At 29.4% G+C, this 22,883-nt stretch overlaps 2 protein-coding genes across 2 annotated transcripts; one reads left to right on the forward strand and one right to left on the reverse strand.

The window, feature by feature from the left end:
- Nucleotides 1–12,592: 12,592 nt before the first annotated feature.
- On the reverse strand, nucleotides 12,593–17,371 carry LOC148202431 (putative WD repeat-containing protein C25H1.08c). The gene is made up of 11 exons (XM_088108333.1): nucleotides 17,235–17,371; nucleotides 16,840–17,011; nucleotides 16,590–16,634; nucleotides 16,225–16,344; nucleotides 15,932–16,077; nucleotides 15,635–15,782; nucleotides 15,453–15,536; nucleotides 14,945–15,060; nucleotides 13,995–14,059; nucleotides 13,165–13,255; nucleotides 12,593–13,056 (listed from the first exon to the last, which is right to left on the reverse strand). Exons 2-11 carry the CDS (start codon nucleotides 16,967–16,969, stop codon nucleotides 12,832–12,834), a joined length of 1,170 nt encoding a protein of 389 aa, XP_087964459.1. The 5' UTR covers nucleotides 16,970–17,011; nucleotides 17,235–17,371; the 3' UTR covers nucleotides 12,593–12,831.
- A 754-nt stretch (nucleotides 17,372–18,125) lies between these two features.
- LOC148202432 (uncharacterized) lies at nucleotides 18,126–20,381 on the forward strand. Its single transcript, XM_088110679.1, has 4 exons — nucleotides 18,126–18,317; nucleotides 18,638–18,809; nucleotides 19,056–19,196; nucleotides 19,322–20,381. Exons 1-4 carry the CDS (start codon nucleotides 18,226–18,228, stop codon nucleotides 19,991–19,993), a joined length of 1,077 nt encoding a protein of 358 aa, XP_087966805.1. The 5' UTR covers nucleotides 18,126–18,225; the 3' UTR covers nucleotides 19,994–20,381.
- The last annotated feature ends 2,502 nt before the right edge of the window (nucleotides 20,382–22,883 follow it).

Genomic DNA, 22,883 nt, shown 5'->3' on the forward strand with positions numbered 1-22,883 from the left:
CTTTTTTATCTTAGTTGTTTACATCTTTTTCTTAGATTCGAATCCAAAAAACGTTATAATTTAATTAAAAGCATCCCGCGACACCACAATTTGTTACTCTTGTTTTGTTCGTTCATTTGTTCTCCATTTTAATAACAAAATAATTTTGTGTGTAGGTGAGAGAGATTATGAAGATGAGATAAAAACAAATTGGGTAAGGAAGGAAGACCAGTGTTTAGTTGAAACTATATTAGGGATGATAGGAAAAATTTTGAAGTGATAGAGATGAAATAAAAAGGGTTGAGAGAAGTGAAAAAGAGTTTTGGGGAATTTTTTGTTTTTTTAGTTTTGAGATTGTAAATATCCACACCCACCCAGGCGACAAATCAAATCATTAATTTTCGTAATATTTTATATAATCATACTTAAGAGATGAGATCACGGTGAGACAAATTTATGACGCAAATGATAACTAGAACATCACGAAACTAAGTGATTCATGAAATACGTTAATTTACTGTAAAGATTAGTTTCAATCACATGATTTCTCAGGACGGTTTTAAAATAAATCAATATTTTACATAAACATCTCAACAACGACTGAATTAATTAACTCTTGTAGGAAAAAAATTACCGATACGAGATATGGTAAAGAAAATGTTTATTACAAATAAAATACATGAATATAACCTATTAAATAATATAAACATTAGGAGAGCGGCACTTGATTGTTCCAAAATTTTCAAACTCTCTAAAGTTTAATTTCATGGTAGACATCTTTGTTTTTATTTTTCGTGAATGTAATTTGACTTGAAAATACATTTAAAGAGGGAAATTGATAAATTACGAAGATACATGACATTGAAATGTGTTTCGGTAGATCCAAAACTAAAACAGGACTCAAGTTTGAAATTCAAAAAAAGTAGCTACATGTTATGAAGTGGGACCAATAAGAGGGGTCCTAGCAGATATTTAAGGTTGAATAATAATAATAATAATAATAATATAATAATAATAATAATAATAATAATAATAATAATAATAATAATAATTAATGGTGAAAGTTGACATTATTAAGAGTTTGTATAAATTGGAATTAATTGTGTTCTAACTTTTATTAGAAATTTTGTTCTCTGATTTTGTGTTACATCTACAACATATCGTAATTTTTTACATTTTATTAAAATGAAGGAGGTTAAGACGTAACATTTTTTTCCAGTTTTTAAATGTAATAAATTCAAATGAACTCCTTGGTTTTAAAATATTAATGATTAACGAAAATATAACTTTACAACCTATGTAACATTTTTTTTTTAATTACTTTTCATTTCATTTTAGCACGAAAAGATAACCTCAAAAAAACGTCAATTTTAAGTTTTAAAGATTATTTATAAAGGAATCTGCTTATGAATTTAAAAATGTAATGATAACTCACAGTAATCCAAAATGTAATATTATTATTTAAAATTTAAAATTTGGTTGTATGGATTCTAGATTGAAATGGAAGCATGTTTGGGTCACATGTTGAGCATATGGCATTTGTGGAATAGTTTGTTAGGAGAAAATTAATTAATGGATAATTTAAAAATAAGTGTTAATATCTGGATTGCTTCTTACAGTAATTGTTCACCAAGTGTGGCCTTTTAAAATACATTCATACTTTTCCTTTTCCAATCGCCGGTGGAATATTGAAATCTACTACTTTTCGCGTTTCATATATATTAAAACTTTCACTCTCGATTATTCATAATGAATTATGAACTTCTCAGACCCGTATATATTATACAGTACAATATTATTAAATGATTTATAGATAAATTTTATAATTGTAATTCGACCGAAACCAACAGAAAAGAATTATCATTACTTTTCATATACAACTCTAAAATAATAAGTTTATCAATATTCTTTTTATTTAATATTTAATTCTCTCATTTTTGTTCAGTATGAAATTGGTGTGTGATTTAAACTCACATCTTAATTACTCTAAATAGTAAAATAATAACAAACAATGATATAAGATTTGTGTGTGTTTTAGGCTTATATCTTAATTACTCTCAATAAAATAATAATAACAAGAATAATAAAAATGATAAAATAATATAGACAATGTAGAAAAAAATAAAATAATACATAAAGTTAATATTTAAAACAAAGAAGTAGTATAAATGTCATGTTTCCTAAAACTTTAACAAAAACATATATTATATTAAACTCTCATTCGATTGAATATGATGGAATTCACATTCTTTATATTTTAATAAAAATATATTTTTCATAATCCTTTTATTACTTAATTACTTAAAATCTTGTTCTATGCGATTTAAAGTATCAATATAACTTATACCAATTTCATATGTTATCCAGAAAATTAATATATATATTATGATCAAATTAAATCAAGTCATTTTTTAATGTCGTTTAAGTTGGACACGGCTTAACTGTTATGGTGATTTTTATTTTTATTTTTAAAATTTGGACCTTTTGGTAAACTGTGTACCTAAGTACACCATTTCAAAAATAGATAAATAAATAAACAAATAAACAAACTCTATTATAAGAACTCGAGATATACTTTTTAAAAATTAAAAGAGTCAAACATTATTTACATTAATGACAATTAAAACGAAAACTTTGTCATATTAAAAAAAACAAATCAAATTACAAATCTTAATTAAAATCTTACCATGTGTAAAGACCAGTAACACTTCAACAATTCAAAACCACACATCAAACAGTGAAGTTTATAAATTCATGGTCAAAATAAAAAAGGCCACTCAAAATTTATATAAAATGAAATTTAAGTGCATATAAGAAGCAGTGTCTAAAAGCCGATTAATTCAACAATTATCGCCTCATCAAATCATTGCTCACATGCAGGATTTATCTTTGAAATCATAGATTTTAGAATGTTTGGTATTGTCTTTTGTTAATAAGAAACTAATTGAACGAAATAATTGATATTTTAAATTTACATAATTAGTTAATGTATTTTGATCCGTATAATTGGTCAACACTTAAAAATGAGTTTCTGGCAAATAACTGTTTATCGATTGTATCGATTATGGATATGAATGATTGATTAAGTTTCGTACGTAACATAACATAAATGATAATATAAATGAAAATGTACTACTTGTTACATTTTCCTCTGAAGCATGTTCGACACAATTTAATTCAACAACTTATTTTGTTTACCCTTTTTTATTCATCCTACATCAAACGCAGTATGCAAACTTCTAAATTATAATTTAATATGTATATACGGATTTCTATATTAGAAAATATTTTTAAAATAACAAACATATTTCAACATATAATTTAACTAACAAGTAAATATTCGTAATTATTGTTCAACCTTTGAAAAGTGATACCGTAATAAATAAAAGAGTTACGCGCTAGCATAAAGTATTCTTTTGAAATGCGCGTACTATACTACTATACTACTATACCCAAACCCTACTAATTGAAATTCGTAGTCTCACGTTCACATTGATGTATAATTTAGGCAAATACGTCGAGGTAGAGGGGTTGAAATTAAATTACGTTAAGATTGAGGGGTTGAATAGACTTAAAGATTATTGGTGGGCTGAAACAGAAATGAATTTTTAAGTGGAAAGACGGCGTTGTCTTTTGCGTGCATTTATTAATGAGGTTCCATGTCTCTTTCTTTTTCAACCTTTTTCAATATTTTAATTCTCTTTCACACCCTTTTCTTTGCAACCAACGCCTTATTCATTTCACCATAAATCGTTTGTTGGGTAGAATTAGTCACTCAAAATTAAGGCAAATCGGCCTTCTTTTTGGCCAACTTTCAAGGAACACGCACAACTTCTTATCAGTGCATAATTTAATAGCAGCCATTTTACTTGAGAAAAAACATCAAAATTTAGATAATATTTATTTATATATTCTTCAACCTATTTATAATCTAATGCAATTTTTTTACGTTTTCTGTTAGGAAAAGAAAATCACTTAATGCACAGCTCTATATTAATTACTTATCATCACAAATCACATCAAACTTAATTTCAAAAAATTAGTATAACACACAAAGACACATGTTAACAACTTAATATGTCCAATCATCTTTCCTCAATTGTATAGATTCTTCTTAATTTTTTTAATAATATCATGATTTCTATATTTATAATCGAGTACTAATAAAACTCGTCTTTAACATAATGTGATTTTTTTTTGTTATTCATCGTGTGTGATAATTTTACTTATATAAATAAGAGTATCGTCAATTTGACAATTATTAACACATATCACATCAATACATATCTACACATTCAAAATATTTTAGTAATGTTCAATATTTCATATTTTACAATCAATCATGATCATTAGTTCACATATCATTGTTATAAAACATATGATATATCACATCATTGATGAATTAATATCTTTAAACTTTTTTCACGTATTTATATACACTTATGCAAAATAGTTATCAACTTAAAAATATATAAATTATATCATATAAGCAACGCGGTATTTCTTTGGTGAGGTTCAACTAGGAAAAAAATAGTCATTTCATACTTGTTATTTCTTCATCACTTAAAAACCACAACATGAGAGAGTAACGAGTTAATTATCATAATAAATCTCATTTTGTAATGCATGCTAGTAAATAAATAAAATATTATATACATGGGATTAAATTTTATGAGAAAAATAAATAAATGGTAATATTTTGTTTAGAATGCACACATAATAACATAATTAATAGTTAATAAAAAAACTCTAAATTTGTATTTTCATTTTATTTTTTATGAAATAATAAAATATAAAATGAAAACTAACGTTTATCCTCTCTAGGCTATTTTCTTGTACAATCTCTCTCAAATATAACCAAGTGAATTTATTAACTTTCTTCTTCTTCTCATAATACCTCACCAAAATATTAGAATTACAATAACAAACAAAGATATAAATAACTAAAAACCTTTAATATGTTATTTATCATGTTGAAGACCCGTGCTTGAGTTACTATGTGTAACAAATTTTGTAAAATGCAAAATTAAGTAAAACACATATATCACGACGAGTCAATTCAATTTATTGTAATTAGTTCGTCGCATATTAATTAAAGAATACATTGACTTAAACTGAATTACTTAAAAAATATACCTGTTAAATATAAACAAATATACAAAACTAAAACTCAGATGATAACATTTTGAGACACTGACTCGTATATAAACAACTTTAAAGTTTTGTAATGAATATAGTTAATTCACTTATACTAATGACTAAGAAGTACATAAATATAGAATAATATTAGTTTTAAGTGATAATAAAATATATACATGAAAACTGGAAGTATTTGAATGTTTTAAAATAATAAATATTCACAGAATGATTTTTTTTTATTTACGGTAATGTGATAACTCGATATTAGAGTTGAGAACGTGGGTGGAATAAGATGTGTTGGTGGAGTACGTGGAGTGATAATATTGGTCCACTTGTTGTGGTGTGATTAGAAGGTGGAAGAGGTGCTGATTTGTTATATTGCTTGAATGATTGGGATCACAGGTGGGTGGACACGTGGAATTATGCATTAATATAGGATGAATTATTGGGAAGAGAGTTTGTGAAGATGATGAAAATATGTTATGAGACGGAAGAAGATAATTGGGTGTGATGCGTTTCGTGTGTTGAATGGAAGCATATAATTGCATCCATAATTGCTATTTCTTCCTCTTTTCCGGCCACTACAAATTTGTCACCTAATAATTTTTACATTCTTCCCTCATATAATATAACAAAAATTGAAAATTAAAATCCAAATAAAACACGTTCCTCTTAAAAAATTAAAATGTCCCTATTTCAAATTATATTATTCAATGATTTTTGTAATCATATTTTAACTTCCTTTTATACCCATTTCAATTTAATTTGAATTCCGTCCTTCTACTTATTTATGAGAGCATTTAAAATATACCACGCCAGTAAAAACTGTTATAACAAAGGTGTTTTCCTACAATTTGAAGCATTAAGTTTCTGTTTTTCAATTTTATTTTCCTTTTCTCCCCTCCATTAATGCTAGCTCGATTCTTAAAATAAGTTTTTACAAAAAAAAAAAAATATCACAATTGGTCAAGATGTATGTGGTTTGGTAAATTATTTTTAAAGTAACAAACTAGATGTTTGATATTTATTTTTTAGAGTATGGTGGTTAGGATGAAAAAACTTACTAATATATTTCTATCTATTGAAAGTATAATTAAGAATTTGATGGAATCCAACTAATCCAACTCATTCGTTATTGATATTTCAACCTATCAAGAAATAATATTTTCTTAAAATTTAAAATATCTTAAAAATACATATTGTGAAAGATATTGAAATTAAAATTTACAAGACCTTGTTGGCGTGTTTTTTAAACTTTGACAGCAATTCAATGATGAAAAATGTACTGAATTAAAATTTATCCGTAAATACGTATGAAAATATCTGTTAGACTTTGAGAAATGATTAATCAATCACATTAAAAAAGTGTTTACAATTAAATAAAAATGAACAATATTTTTTATGTTGATGACAATATTAATTGTATAGAAGTAGTTTACATGTTTCTCGGATTAATTTTGTCATTGTGTATATGTATATTTTACAACATGATCATGGGTTTTTGTGATTATGGATCACCCAAATGAGAAGAAAAAAACACGATTAATTATGGAATTTAATATAATTGATCATGCTGGAAAATCCATGGAATCATATATAATCCTTTATGTGAGTATTTGAGTATAACCATACATAATCAATTACGTTAGTTTTTAAATATAAAGGATTATCTCAGTTATTTTGAATCCCTAATTGTAATTCGTAACATAACTACTTAGTGGGTCTTGAATGAAGTAGAGGATCCTTTGAAAGTTTTATTTTTATTGTTTAATATGATTATTGCACACGTAAAATTGAATAAAGTGATAATCAAAATTAAAGTGTTTACAATTATACATAATGTTTTAAAATTTGAGATTCAAAATATGAAAATAGTTTTCATTTCATTGTGAGAAATTAATTTCATAATAACAAGTAAAATTTTAAAGCAAAGATCTTAATTTTAACATCTATTTAATATATTAACATATTTAACAACAATACATAATTTGGTTTTCTGAGTATTATTTGAATCAGTCATTGTTTTGATGAAAAATATCTTCATTGATTATGTACGTGAGTATGAATAATATCTTATTTTTTCGATTGAGTATGGAGAAGAATATCTCATTGATTAAATATATTTTCTCTGATCAAAACTTTTATGCAATTATCTTTAAACAAAGTATCTAAATTAAATAATTTTTATATTTTGTATTTGAATTTTTCTACTTATATATATATATATATATATTATATATATGTATTTATTTTTTACATCATAATTCAATAGCATAAATAATAGATAAAGTAAAAAAATTATCTTATTTATTTTTCATTCTTAAGTTTTGTTTCGTTTAAATAACTATTTTTTTAACATAATTTCTATTATCTTCCAATAGTTTCACTAGTTTAATATTTGAATTTTTTTTCTCAAATCTCTAATATATTTTTAATTTTATTGTATCATTAATTATGTCTTGGTTTTTTTTGTGCCATTTTATTAAGTACAGTGTCAAATTGTTTTTAAGATCCAAATTTGACTATTTTTAATTTTTTTAATATTTTTATTTTATATTTATTTTTATCGTGTAGAATATTGTTTTGATATTTTTTATATAATTATTTCCATTCCATATTATTTTTTAGCATTTTTAAATATCAGAATCACCGTGACGGAGTTAATATTAATCGAGTTTTAATACTTGAACAAATTGTTGTGACTACACATACAATAATATAATATAATTAATAATTATTCTTTTATTATTTGTTAAAGTAAGAATTATTTTTTGTTAGAAATATCCTTGGAATTGGCGAACAATTTCTTTTGAAATGATATATAATAATTTGAATCGGAAAGGAAGTAAGCATATATGATGGGTCGTACACAGTGGTATTGTGGATAACCATCTTTTCCACTCCATACCAAACAAACCCTCCATTCAACAAACCACCTAGTTACCTTCAAAATTAAACACACCACATCCCAATAATTAACAATAAAGTTTCTTTTTAATTGTTTAAGTTTATTTAAATGTAAAAATATCATGTTATATCTAGTTTGCATGAGTTTTATATAATTTTTATATAACAAAAATATTTGTTTTTAAATTATCAAAAATATATTTTCTCAGAATAAATATTAATTTAATATAAGTATTAACATATTATTGTTTTAATATAATAACAAACAATAATTTTGGTAAAAGTACTTTAAATCAGTTAGTTTTTATTTAAACTTGAATAAGAATTAAGATAACTAAATACATATCTAATCTTTAGTAATTATCATACAATATCTTTATACCGATCCAATAATTTGAATTTTAATATAAGAAGTGTAAATTATCATAATTATTAATTTGTTTTGGTGATTGAAAGTGGCGCATGGCCTAAAATTTGGTTGGAAGCTAGGTAGCTAGAAAGTTATAGAAAATTTTAAAATATTGAATTCAATTATTTGGTGACAGTGGTATCTTGAAAGCGTCACCCGTGTCGCATGATTCTGCTAAGATAAGATCTCAGACAGTTTTTGTCTTCCTAACTTACGCATTCCCACGTTCAATGTATTTTTCTTTCTTTCTAAAAGATAAGTAATTATACGTTATAATTAAAAGAATAATATTAAATACCACTTTTTACTTTCCAAAAGGGTAAGCTTAAATACTACTTTTCCAATTTTTTTGCTCTCCACAGTTACAGTTAGAATCTGTTGGTGTTATTTTATCTTAATGTAATAAATAGGAAAAAAAGAAGTAAACTTATATGGCTTTATACATTTCATTATTCTGTAATTATTAATGTTGTTTTTTGTGTAATTAGATAGGAAACATGATTTAAGATTAAATATCTTACATCGCTGTCGCACACTCATACCATCGTTTAGAGATTAAAACAAGTGTCAACTCAATTAACCTTTATTAATCTAATTTCACTCTTTGATTAGAAAGTTAAGTAGATAGCAATGGATAGAAGATTCCATGAGAAAAATACTATAGTGTGGAAAAAGTAAATTGTGTCTTTCAATACTAACGTAAGAAAGACAAACAGAAGGTGAAGTGTTGAGAAAAAACCTTTTACTTAAAAGTTCAAGACCTCATATATATATATATATATATCATGAATATTATTTAAACTCAATATTAATCGATAAAATAAATCACCAAATAGTTATGGAGTATGACACACTTGATTTCATACTAAACGAAATAACTTCAAGTGGAAAGTAACTATTTTTTTTCACTTATTCACAGCCACTCACAACCATAACTAGTCATTAAATTGAAAAATACTAATAAATCGATTTTTTAAAGATCTTATGTTGTGGTGCTTTTAAGAGGAAATAAATGTTAAAAAAATTCAGTATAGTAAACAAATCCATATAAAATATTAATACATTATTTTTAACTTAAAACTTTCATTATTTTTTCTACTTCAAAGTAATATTATGAAATCTTTTACTTATATATTAATTATCTTATATTTTTACCTAATGAATTTTTTTTTATTTATTTTGAATTTCTAACTTTTTACATTAAGATACCTTATTTCAAACACGAGTATGTTAGAAGTGTTCAATCTTAAATTTTAGAAATTTTCATTCACTTTATATCATAATTGTCTGAACATCATTAAGATGAACTATTAGTTTTAATATTATTGTAAAGGTTTTTATAAAAAAAAACACGTGAAAAATTTAACACCAATAAACAGTGAATATCTATATAAAAAAAAACATCATTTATAACAAAAAGAACTTAAAATAATAAACTTGTGGATTTTTTTTCTTATATAATAATTATTTTATTTATTTATACCTAAAACTTCGTCTTAAATTCCTAAAACTATGTACGAGCATATATTGCTATAATACTGATCAGATACTATTCAGACTTCAGTAACAACCAAAATTACTATTACAACAATAATTATTATTCATTAATATGTTAATATATTATAATTTGTTTTCATTTTTATTTTACTCCTAAAATTGAGCAAAAAATAGACTCATAAAAAAAATGATCTATCTAAATAAAGAAAAATGTCTTGGAAGAAAGTGTTTATGGAGGCGAAGAATGAGTGGAGAATTGAATTGTCACAAAAAGTATGATTGGGTATTTGACGAAAGTTTCCAAACATAAATGTTTAGTTAAACGTCAACATAGTTATCTTGTGTAGGAAAGTGAAAGTTGCAAGTTGGAAAATTTCTTTTTTGTTGTGTCGAGTTGGACACAAATAACATAATATATGCAAGTTGCCAATAAATTAAGACACAAAAATGCTAATTTCATGGCACATTGCCCTCCATTTGGGAAATTAAGGATGCTTTCAAATTCTCCATTTCTCTATCTGCCTTCATCGTCCTTTGCATTGTCACTATCAGTTCGTTTGTCACAACCCACAAACAATTAGGTTCAAATTTTTATGCATGTTTCTTATTTGACCCTAAAATAAAAAAAAAGAGAAAAATATCAAAACAATTTATAATTTAATTGGCTGAGAAAATTTAAATTTGATTATCAAAATGCATTGTCAGGTAGGATTAAAACTTTAAGTGTGATTAGATCTGAATCAAAATTAGTCTCAGAAATATTTTAAAATACGAGGCTTCAACGATACCACGAGATTCTATCCAAAAATTGAAGTCAAACTCTAAACAGTGGTTAAAAAAAATCTCTACATGAATTTGAGTTTGACACGTTATTTTTCTTTCAGAAAAAAACTATATAAATTAAAATAATCTAAATTAAGCAGTGCATTAACGCGTTAAATTTTCACACAGGCCTAAGAAAGATGCTACATAAGGCAACAAACTTCATTTACAAGATTGAAACAAGTCATTTTCTTTGGACACAAGATATGAGATTCTATCCATAAAGCTTAATGTTTAAATTGTTGTCATTTTCAAACAACATGTAAGTAAATTAAAAACAGTATATGAAATTATTAGGGCCAGATTGATTACTTTTTATTTTAAAAAAATCATTTTCAAAAATAGAAAAACAAAAAACACCTGTTTGATGTTTTTTCTTTTTTCTTTCCAAACTTTAAAACAATTTTCTAACACGTTTTTGAAAAAGCCGAAAAACGAGAACAACGTTACTATTTTTAATGAACTCATAAATAATCTATTCTGTTCTTTCATTCTCAATGTATATTTATATATAAAATAGACTTTTTAAATAACTAACTCTAGATATATTTAAAATTTTATATTCGTATGATGAAAATAATTTAGGACAATCCATTTTTGTCGGAGTTGTCTGAAAACGACACCCTTTAAATCAAATTTTAAATTTGAAATAATCAATCACTTGAAATGAAAAATAAAATAAAAAAGTTAATTGAAATTTAATTAGTTATAACTGTTAATCGGACTCTTTAATTTTTTTCAAGCAAATTCTTTTGTAATAGAAAAACAAATATTATATTATTTTCATGAATAATATTAAACAAACGAAAAGAGAGTTATAAACATCATTTTTAAAGAAAAGAGACTATTAACCATTGATTATAACTTATACCGAACATATCCTTAAGAAAAAAATAAAAAATATGACAATGCTTCTCCTTTTGGATCATCAAACCTCAAACACCCATAAATGAATACCATAAATGAATACCATACTCTAGTACTTTTCATACGTAAGTTTTAAACTGAATTTCAGTTATAAAAAAATTCTATTAAATTCACGCTGATATGAATACAGTGTGAGTCTTAATAAGACTGGGTTCTTAAAAACAAATAAAAATTAATTCAACAATTAATTATTTTTTGAGCTGTAAATGATTAGATTAAACTCACGACTAAAAAACTTATAATAATTTTGCATTGGAACCGTTATAAGCAAGGAATAATACACGGAATTTATTCATTGAAACATCAAATATTACTTTATTAAGACGGTGCTTAGTGGAATTTTCAGTTTTTTTTTTCATGACAAGGAAAAATGGAATAACTTGGTGCTCCTTGCCTTCGACGACACACGTCAGAGCTGGAAAAATAGATGAAATAGTGTGAATAGAGAAAACTTTTCTGATGATAGTGGAAATAATGGGAATTTGGCTCTCTTTTCTTTGAAAACACGTACTTATAATCATGTCATCAAACTTTTTTTTCTTTTTCTTTTTCTTACAAAATGTATAAATTTATTTTACGACATCATTTTGAAAAATGAAGCTTAATGATTACGCACAGTTAATGCAAAAGCTTTTATACCATCAAGTAGGGCTGCTGTTAATAATGGGCATCTAACAACATTCATTGGGGTTTAGCAGAATTAGGACTAGTGATCGAAAAATATCCCTTTAAATTTGGCCCTTTTTTAATTTCTGAATGTTATTTCATATAAATTATTTACTTTTTGGACGGCAATGTGATTTGAGAAGATGCCGAAGCATCTTTTACAAGATTCATATTTTGTTTTCCGGTCCATGTTAACTTGAAAATGTGAACATCCCTATAAAAACATGTAAATATAATAACACGCAATTCATGAATGGACATCAAAGCCAATAATATGAAAACGATGTAAAACAATCGAACCTTTTGTTCTAAATTGGCCGGGTCCAGGAAAAGCTTATGTTACTACAGTTTTTACTTCCAACATAAAAATAACAATATGGCTTGTGTACAGTAACACCACACCTCCAAGCCAAGCACATAACATAAAGATTTTTGCTTTGATGATTGAGAACCTCAATCCTACGCAATGCTACAACAGGGATTGGTTACCGAAAATTTTCAACCTCAAAAGCACAAGCTGTTCCATCAAGCGAGGCCGAAACGAGGTAATCCCGATTAGCAGACACAGAAAGAGACTGAATGGCATCAGAGTGTCCCTTTAATGTTTTTACACATTCACCAGACCGGCTATCCCACAATCTCACCTTACCATCCACACAACCAGTAGCTACATATGATGCGCCGAGCCATGTCAAACATGTCACTCCATCCTGTCCACAAGGCAAAATTCCTTTAAAGCACAAGATATAAGCCAGTGTATGGTGAAAACAGACCAATCTAGTCTCTGAATGCACAAACAAAGCAAGATTACAACAAACCTCGTGCTCACAGGTGGCTCGGGGTATTAAATGCTCTATATCCCAGATGATCAATTTTTTATCCATGCTTCCAACTGCGGCCCACGAATCACTATCATACAATTTCAAGGAACAAAATTATTGATTACTTAAAGCAAATTTAAGAGAACAAACTATTCAAAATTCCACATGTATAAACTATTCATATTTGAGCAAGGTTTGGATCATTTTGCTCTCTCTTATTCCTCGGAAATAAGTAGAATAATTTCTTGAATTGGTGTTTCTACTGTAACCAAGTAACTTCTGGTTCAGCTATGGTAAGTCTAATAAATTCACGAGGCCAAGGCCCTCGGTTTTCACTCATCTTAATAAACTAACCCTATTATATTATGCCTGTCATCCTGATATCAACAAGGGCACGTTTGTTTCACAGTATCATTGTTTTCCCAATAATCCTATTCCTTGGAATATTATACCCAGGAATGATATTCCTATAACCGTGTCTGGTTGGTATTCAATAATTTTAAAAAGAAGTAAAATTCAGTTATAGCATATAAACAGAAAAATAAGATAAGAGAGAACGATGTAGTGCAAATAGGTAGTTATTGTGGCGATAACTTCCATCCCACGGGAATACGCAGTCTAAAATGTGAAGGGGTCATTTTTTTGGATGTAATGTTATCAGCTATATTTTCTTAATCATCTAACAAAAGTAGGAATATTTATTCTCATCATCATCATTGTCTTCATCCCTTTCAGAAAACCTTTCCGTCCATTAAAATTTCTATTGTACACATGCGAGATTGCACATATAGATAGAATATGAGAAGTCTCTTAATCGTAATACATACCTTGGTGAAAACCCAACACACTCGATGGAATCTGAATGAGGAGCAAGGGCATTATTATCAACAACCTGTCAAACAGGAACATGTTTCTTAGAGACAAAATGGGACGCTAATAAAATCTGTAGAATGCAGATACAAACAGACAATTAAAAACGGCATAAAGTGGCGAAAGTGTAAGAATTTGCTGTCATAAAACAGGACAAGATAAGATAGGCTACAGAATTAAGGACAAAATTCTTAGAAAACTTTGGTTCCTCCATAAAACACAAAAATAGTAAAATTGAAGACCTCCTTAAGAGTCTAGCTAGGTTACAGACTGCCTAGCTGAATTAACTAATTACTCAATTTCCAAACCCAAGTCCACCAAGTAACTATTATCCGTGTACATTTGAGCATGACAAAGATATACCAATATCGACCATGTATATTGGAGAAAGGATGGCAGCTGGTTTGAAGTTAATGTCGAATTAAGCTTCAGACTATTGTGAACTTTAAATTAAAACATAGGTACAATATAGTCCAAAATTAGTCTTGCTATTCGCTCTATGATCTGATTCCCATACATGTTCATATGATTGTTCCCTTTAGCCCTTGACAGGAAAGAGGAAATTACAAGACAACAGTAGTCCAACAAAATTTGTTCTTCAGTCAAATCTTTATAACTGATATTGGAGGCTATTATTCTTTAAATAAATGCCAAGATATTTAGCATCAATCAGTTGATTAGAGATTTTACCTCGAATTTCTTTTAAGCAACTATTGTCCCAGACATTTTCAGCAACATATATAACTTTAAGTCATAAGCCACAAATTTTAGAAACATTATCAATAGTCAAGACACAGCCAAAGGCTTCTTAGAATAATGAGACATACCCGAAGGCAAAGACATGAGACAAGACCAATAGACTAAAGAAAAGGGTGCAGTGAATATCAAATGCAACGAAAAGACATACTCTTCCTGTGGTAATATTCACAATATGAACAGATCCATCCTTAGAACCAGAAAGTGCGAGAGTTGAAGTTGAATTTATTGTCAAGCATGTTAACCCCTCGGTATGATATGGATGGCCTAAGCAAACTCTAGAAGGTTATCAAAAGAAAATAGAAGAAAAAAAAGGAAAAAAAAAGTTTGCAGATGACAGGAAAATTATTAGATTTTTGAAACTATCATGATATGATGTACATCAAGTTTTATCACAGGAATGGTGTCCCTACTTTATATAAGAAAAATAGATAAAATATGCATGTGAAGTTGCTTTTAATTGATTTTAAAAATTGCTCAAACTACATCCTATCCTTTTTTCTAGTGGAAAATACAAGAATATGTTTTCAAAATAAAATAACTACAGAGAGTTGCAATGCACAAACTATTTAGACTGGAGGCATGAATAATCGGCAATATGTATTACCGGGGAATAGAAAGCAAACACAATAAACACAAATAAAGAGCAATTTACATACCCCGCACAACATGAGTGCTTTCTGCACTTTTTGGATTCCATATTCTCAAGGTTGCATCGTTAGATCCAGTGCATATTATTTTCCCTAAGGTACCAAGTAAGAATAAACAGAAGCGTGTAAAATTATATGGCACAAATAACAACAATTAACAAAAAATGCACTAAGATGAAGAGAAATACTACCATCAGGAGTAAAATCGCCACAGCTTACACTATCACCATGACCAATAAATGTATTAAGTAAGGCAGCATTATCAGTATTCCACATCCAAATGGTAAAATCCTCAGAACCAGCTAAGAGTATATGTCCTCTTGGATGCCAACTAAGCCACTGAAAAGTTTCATGACATCTAACTTAGCAACTATTTACAACAGGGAAAAACAAGAAAAATAAGGGTGGATTTTTCTTTACATTTCTAGTTGATATTGTCTTTTACTAATAACTACAAAATAACATCTTGTTTTGACTAACAATCTCACCTCAATGCCCCCTCCAGGACCTTCAAGTTTTTTACCTTCCAAATTTCCTGATACATCCCAGACTTTAATAGTTCCATCTAAGCTTCCTGATGCCAAACGCTGTCCATCATAGCTAAAAGCTAAACTAGATACAGATTCTTCATGACCTGCACAAATTTAATAATAACAAAAATCATTTGGATATTCAATAAACTGCAAGTAACATATCTTGACTTTACCAATTATTGTGCAACAGCACTAGTCCTAAATGGAAAGATATCAATTCATAAGTAAACCTGGAGTCATGCAAATACCTTGAAGCTCAAAAGCCCAATCTCCTTGGCCAATCTTCCAGAGAAATCCTCTGTCATCACCACCACCAGTAGCCACTAGGGCTGCATCAGTTGGGCTGGAGGCAACTGAGTACAACTCCCCTATATAAGAATTCAAGAAAACAAAGAAAATACCATAAATTCCCTGGTAATACATTGCATACATAAAATACACGACTTCAAAATTTGAAAAAAGGAAAATAATAATAATAATAATGACAATATATTGTCAATAAAAACATTGAGGAACGTCTACTTAGAATCCAGAATTTGACCTCAATCTAATTAAGTCTCAGCAGAACAAGGATACCTATGCATAAACACAAACAAAAAAGTACAAAACTTACCTGTATGAGCGGTGAATTTGTGCACAAAATCAGCATCCTCATCCTCTGAAACGGTTCAAAAGAATATCACTATCAAATATATTATCACATACAAAAACAATACATCTAAATTCTGACACAATGAAGGTATAACAACGAAAATAACAGTTGAAAATTTTCACATAATAGAGAAATAATACACAAGACATGCCACATAGAACCCTACTAATATTGAAATTAAGGATGAGAAGGTTTTACAGCAATTCCCTACCAAGTTCAGAATCATCATCAGCGTCAGGAAGATCTTCATTATCCATTTCAACTTCATGGATAATGTCAGACTCGTCAATGAAAGATGGTTCGTTATCGTCTTCATCATCATGGAAAGGTGGATAACTCATTGTCTTTGCTCAATTGTCTATGAAATATTTTCAATACTCAACCTGAGAAAAATCAATCATTATCATATAGCTTCTTTCTTTGTCCAACCAAAATTAAATGCAAAAGTACCTTTAAGGTTTAAACTTGTGAATAATCAATAAGTACGGACCATTAATAAGTATACATCATAGAAGTCACAAGTAAAGGTGAATTTTAGAACTTAGGCTAATGTAATGATATGCAACTGATAAAGAATAACGGAATTTCAAAGCTAAGTGAAATTACCGGAAGAAAAGGGATAAAGAGAAGTGAATCTTTGGTGAAGACTTCACTAGTGGTTTGCGTGCAGTTACTTGCTTCTCTCACTTCTACAGCGACAATGGAGGGTGCTAAGTGGAAGACACGAAAACGGGTCGGAGTAGGACTGTCAAAACGACCAAACCCGCACCCGTTTGACCTAATTAGTCATAACGGACTGGACCGACCCGGTCTATCTAAAAACTTACCAATCTAGTCCGGTTCGTTTAAGGAAAAAACGACCATAAGGATTGTTCCACTTGAACCCCCTTATTATTAAATACACCTTAATATTAATGTAAGAAGACTAAAATATTGTTCTCTACCTGAAACGGTTTGGAGAATAGAACCTCTCTCGCAATAATTGATATGTATGGCATGTTTTATTCATTTATGATTACCATTTGTATGACTCTGAGAATACGAAGTAAGAACAGAAGCAGGTGAAGATGTGGATGTGTTTGATGAACATGAATACTACGCTTCACCCCATTCTGGTTTCTTGCTTGCTAAGCAAGGGTATCTATCTTTAATGAATTCCCATTCTGTTTTCAGTATTCTAATCCCTCTGCTATTTTCTATCTACACAGCTTCATTCTCACCATGCCAAAACTTCATTGCTTCTTCAACAAAGCCTTTAAAGCCTCCAAATGGTACTTGCTTCTGTCTCCTTCATCTGCTCCTCCTTTTTATTTTTGTCTGTTGAAGCTATTTGTTCTTTTCCATTTTCAGTGCAACCTTGCTCAAGCTCACAATTCCTCGTATAAAGTTGCTTAGAAACAGAAGAGAGGTTCAGCTAAAGCAGATGCGAAATGACGTTGCTATGTTACTTGAGGCTGGTCAAGAAACCAAGGCTGTTATTAAGGTATCAATAATACCCTTCGCTTCCACGCATGTATACTGTTTAATGTTTCTGTTTCAGGATTTTCAACACTTTTCCGCATGGTGTTGCTCATGATGGTATTAGGTGGAGCATGTTATGAGAGAGGAGAACATGGTGGCTGCTCAAGATATCATTCAAATCTTCTGCGAACTTATTCTTGCACGCCTTCCCATGATTCAATCGCAAAGGTTTGCAAAAGAACAAAGCAACCATCACACAACATGCACATGCATTGATAAAAGTCAACATTCCAATATAAAAGCCTGTTTTTGATATTGGTAAGAGGAGCAAGAACGGCATATATGAATGACCAACTTGTTTTTCGATTTGTTTGTTCTAAACAGAGCAGTTGTTAAAATGTTATATTTTGCATTTAGTTTCATACATGCAAAGGTCTCTTGGAGTTAACACTCTAGTCTGGCTGAGGACACACATTATGGATTAATAATTTGAATGAACCAATGTAATTGTTTTCAAGTTAGACATCTGATTTCTCAATGTTGTTCAGGGAATGTCCCCTTGATTTGAAGGAAGCAATATCTAGTGTATGTTTTGCTGCACCAAGATGCGCTGATCTGCCAGAGTTAATGCAGGTTCAGTCGCTATTTGCTTCCAAATATGGAAAGGTTTTTGTATCTTTAGCAGCTGATGTCACCCCTGACTGCAGTGTCAATCGCCAGGTTCCATGAACTTTTATCTTGGAAAAAATTTGCAATCAAGTTACTTGTATCCTCTTCGTCACAATGTAAATAATAACATTTGCATGTTTATTCAAAAACTTAATGTGATAAGATACACATTAAAATTGGAAACATATGCATATAAACATAAAATATACTCAAGTGATGATTCATGCTTTAATATGTTTTTACAAGTTGAGCTATTTTCTTCATTGACATTATGCTCCATGTGAACTACAATGGCAGTTAATAGAGCTGTTGTCGGTTCAAGCACCTTCAGAGGAAAAGAAACTCAACCTTCTGAAAGAAATTGCTGTTGAGCATAATTTAGATTGGGATCCAACTGCTTCAGAAACCAAGTTCCTTAAAACACATGAGGACTTACTTGTAAGTATAGCATAGTATTACTATTTAGGATTACTAGCCAGATGAAAAATAAGATGACTATGGCATTCTTAGTTTATTACTTCTTTTTCTCACTTCAGAGTGTTAACATGTTATCTCCTTATCAGAATGGCCCCGTGAAATTTTGCAGTCAATGTGAGTCAAAACTTCCTCTTCCTGAAGAAATACACAGTGAAATTGATCTTCACTCATCAAGCCAATTTGGATCACTTGAAAAAGATAAACCCCATACTTCATTTGGTAAAAAAGAAAGTAAACAGTGCATGTCTTTCAAGTCAGCTCCCTACTTGTCTTGGACAAAAACTGAAGCCAAACTAGACTCACAGGATGTGTTGGCTGCTGCTGAAACTGCTGAAATCCGTAGTACAAAGCATACCAAGAAAAATAGAGCAAATGTGCCAGATAGCAGCTTTGAGAATCCATTTTGTACAAGTGTTGCTAATAAATCTGAAACAGAGAAGGAACATTTCACTGAACAAAATACTGCAATTGACCATGATGGTGGTGTCATAAATGATGTGGAACATGAGCATGCCTTCTCATGCTCTCATTCATCAAGTTTTTCTTCGTTTGATACGCCCAAGGAAGACTCTGGTTCTTCCCTACACAATCAGTTTGTACTCGATGACAAATCCCCTCATCAGCTTAACAGATTGCCTTCAGTGGATGCTTACTCTGATTTCTCATATCCCAACTTATTCACCTCACAAAACCCAAATATTGGATTTCATAATTCAAATAATAGGCATTCTAGTCAAGATTGTGACAGACAATTCTAATACTACTACACATTTTTCCTTGTGACTTTTAAATTGCTCGGGAGTGTGTATTGTACTGCTGCATAAGTTATTTGGATTTTTGGTCGAATTAAATACATACTATGTCTGTCTTTGCCGTATTTAATTACCATATCAGGAGCATAAAGGCAGTCTAAATTATCGTATGCGATTATTGTAACCTTGATACAGATTATACTATTATGAAGTATTAGTATAGTTTATTTCTGTGCTAAGTTTGCAGTATGTTGTAACTGGAATAAGTCATATAAGGGACCATTAATTGCTATTTACTGATATTCAGCAAGTAGTATCTTTGAAGGTGTAAAGTGTTATAGGCTGCATATCAACATAGCTCTGAGAGGCAAGGAAAAAACAAGCACAACGTTCTCATTTTTTATGTTTAAACAGATTGCAATCACCATGTTTACCGACAAATCCCAATGCACCTTAACTTGTACCATCTAAATATCTTCTATTTTCCACAAAGCTTTTATATGCCTGAAAGACGTAGCATGAAGATGCACGTTTCTTTTTATGAAGATGTGAAATGGCAAGAAAATTACCTTCCCTTCCAGATTCTGTTGTTTTCTTTCTTTGTTCATCTTCATTCCAAAACTCTCAATCACTACAAATTTGTTGCAAGCAAAATACTATCCCATGTTTTCTAACATCATCTTTGATCAGTTCCAAGCCTAATAGTAGTCATGAGAAAAAAATTTAAACTGTCATATTTACTTTCCCTGTATTTTGTAACAGGAGGCTGCATACTGCATGGTTCCTTTCTCTCTAAATTTTTTTTATTAATTGAATTGCATGTGTGGTTTACATGTAGTTGTATGCTTTACCTTTTTTCTTGGTGAAGTTAACACTGATAGCTACCCAATGCCAATAATCTTTAGGTACAAGAAACGAAATATACCAGGCCAATTATAACTACCTACAAAGTTCACACTGTCTATGTTACTGTTCAGAACAAGGCCAGATAAAGCATCACTTTACAGTGGTATTTATTACATAGTCTAATGACTTTTGTTTTCTTCTGGAGAATAAAATCAGAGAAAATAATTCTAGTACTTCACTGTCTAATTTGCTGGTAACCATGACCAAATGGCATTGAAAAAATCACTCAGTGCTTAGTCAAACCTAGAGGAAAATTCAAGCAGAAGATTTGCTGTTGAACTGAGGAAGGGACCTTATGGTGGCATGTTCATAGTGACTGGTCAAGAGTCACTGTACATGGGACAATAATTGTGTACTCAAGGTAGCATAGTGCCTATGCGCTGTGGATCTAAGACCCTAAGTCACTGAAGACAAATCAAGTAATATATTTGTGTTAGGTTTCACTCAAGAGATATAATATCAGGCCAACTATATAAAGGATTAACATTATTCTTAATTAAAACTTTAATATAATGAGTTAGCAGGTTTTCATCTCATGTTTCACTCTTTCAATTCTATTCAATGTAAAATTTAAAATCAAACTTGAATTCCTAATAATCTGTATACTCTCAACTGTAAACAAATCTATAAAACAAGGTTCAACGAGTTCAAATATATAAAACTAGAGATACAGAGTAAATTGTTTTCAAATACCTATTAATAATATACACGTAGGTCCACCACTGGTGCTACCCTTTTTCTTAACTTGATGCAGATGTGTCAATCATATTGCGTAAGCCTTTACAGTTGTCCTGTCTCTTTAAATAATCAATTAGTTACACAACATTTTAAAAATTAACTAAGTTTTTATTTATTTTTGTGAAGCATTATGGTGGAAGAAACATGTCAAGAAGGTGTACATAGAATTTCATAAGATTGGAGGGTCACCAATTAGTGCTAATACTATCAATTTAAATGGTCAAACTGGTGGTCTGTCTCCCCTTCTCAAAATCAGGTATGAATCAATATTTTGTTTCACAAACTTGGTTGTTGTGGCTTTAATCGATTTGGTTTGGTTTTTACATGTCACAAATCATTATCACTCTAACACAAAAGTACTTTATAAGGTAAGTTTACTTTCTCTGTGAGTAGTAAATGTGCACCAAGTCATTGATAAGTGACTACATTTGTGTACCTATAACATTGACCTCAACTTTTAAATGCAGTACGAGTGCCTAAAAATGGCTGGACAGCTATTAGATTCAAGGGTACCAGCATGAAACACCTTCTCAATACAACAACAACATTAGTTTCTCACTGTTCTTCATGCTAAGCTTTTCTTCTGAGTAAGTTTCCTTTGACATTTGATTCTGCTTTTTATGCTAGGATTTTGATACATGCAGTGCCTGCTTTACCGTTTCTGTCGTGGGAAATAGCAATAATTTGGATAAACATTTTCTCATCTCAAAATCTTAAATTTCTGAATTTTTTTATGTGATGTTTAATTTTATTATTTGTATGAAAAGTTAAGGCTTGTACTTAGCCATGATTCTATGGGTGGCATTCGATTAGAATAAAGTATGAGTAGGAGTTTTGAAGGAAACTGAATCCAGTTTTCTGATTTTTGTCTTTGCATTCAACTTCATTATAGTCATCCATGTGGTGTCTTTTATACGTAATTATTAATCTTAACACACGTGCATGTTGAATGGACACGATTGGATCTCACACGGTGTAGACATATGTTGTCGTCTTTATGCGTGTTCTTCATTGACTTTTGCATGTCATACATGCACCTATATATATCACACCATTTTTTATTAGAAACAAATCACAGCATAGTATTAATGATTGATTAAGAAATGAGGTTTTTTATATACCTTATCTTTTAAACACCGATTTAACATGCATTAGTGTTTTATATTCCTCTTTTAATTATATCATATTTTTTTTCTTTTATTCTCTTGCTAGGTCTGAAATAGGTTTTTAAGTGACTTGAAATTGTTTTTGT

Source organism: Vigna umbellata, chromosome 3, assembly GCF_029865625.1.
Source record: "Vigna umbellata cultivar VRB3 chromosome 3, Vumbellata_1.0, whole genome shotgun sequence".
NCBI classification, from domain to species: Eukaryota; Viridiplantae; Streptophyta; class Magnoliopsida; order Fabales; family Fabaceae; genus Vigna; species Vigna umbellata.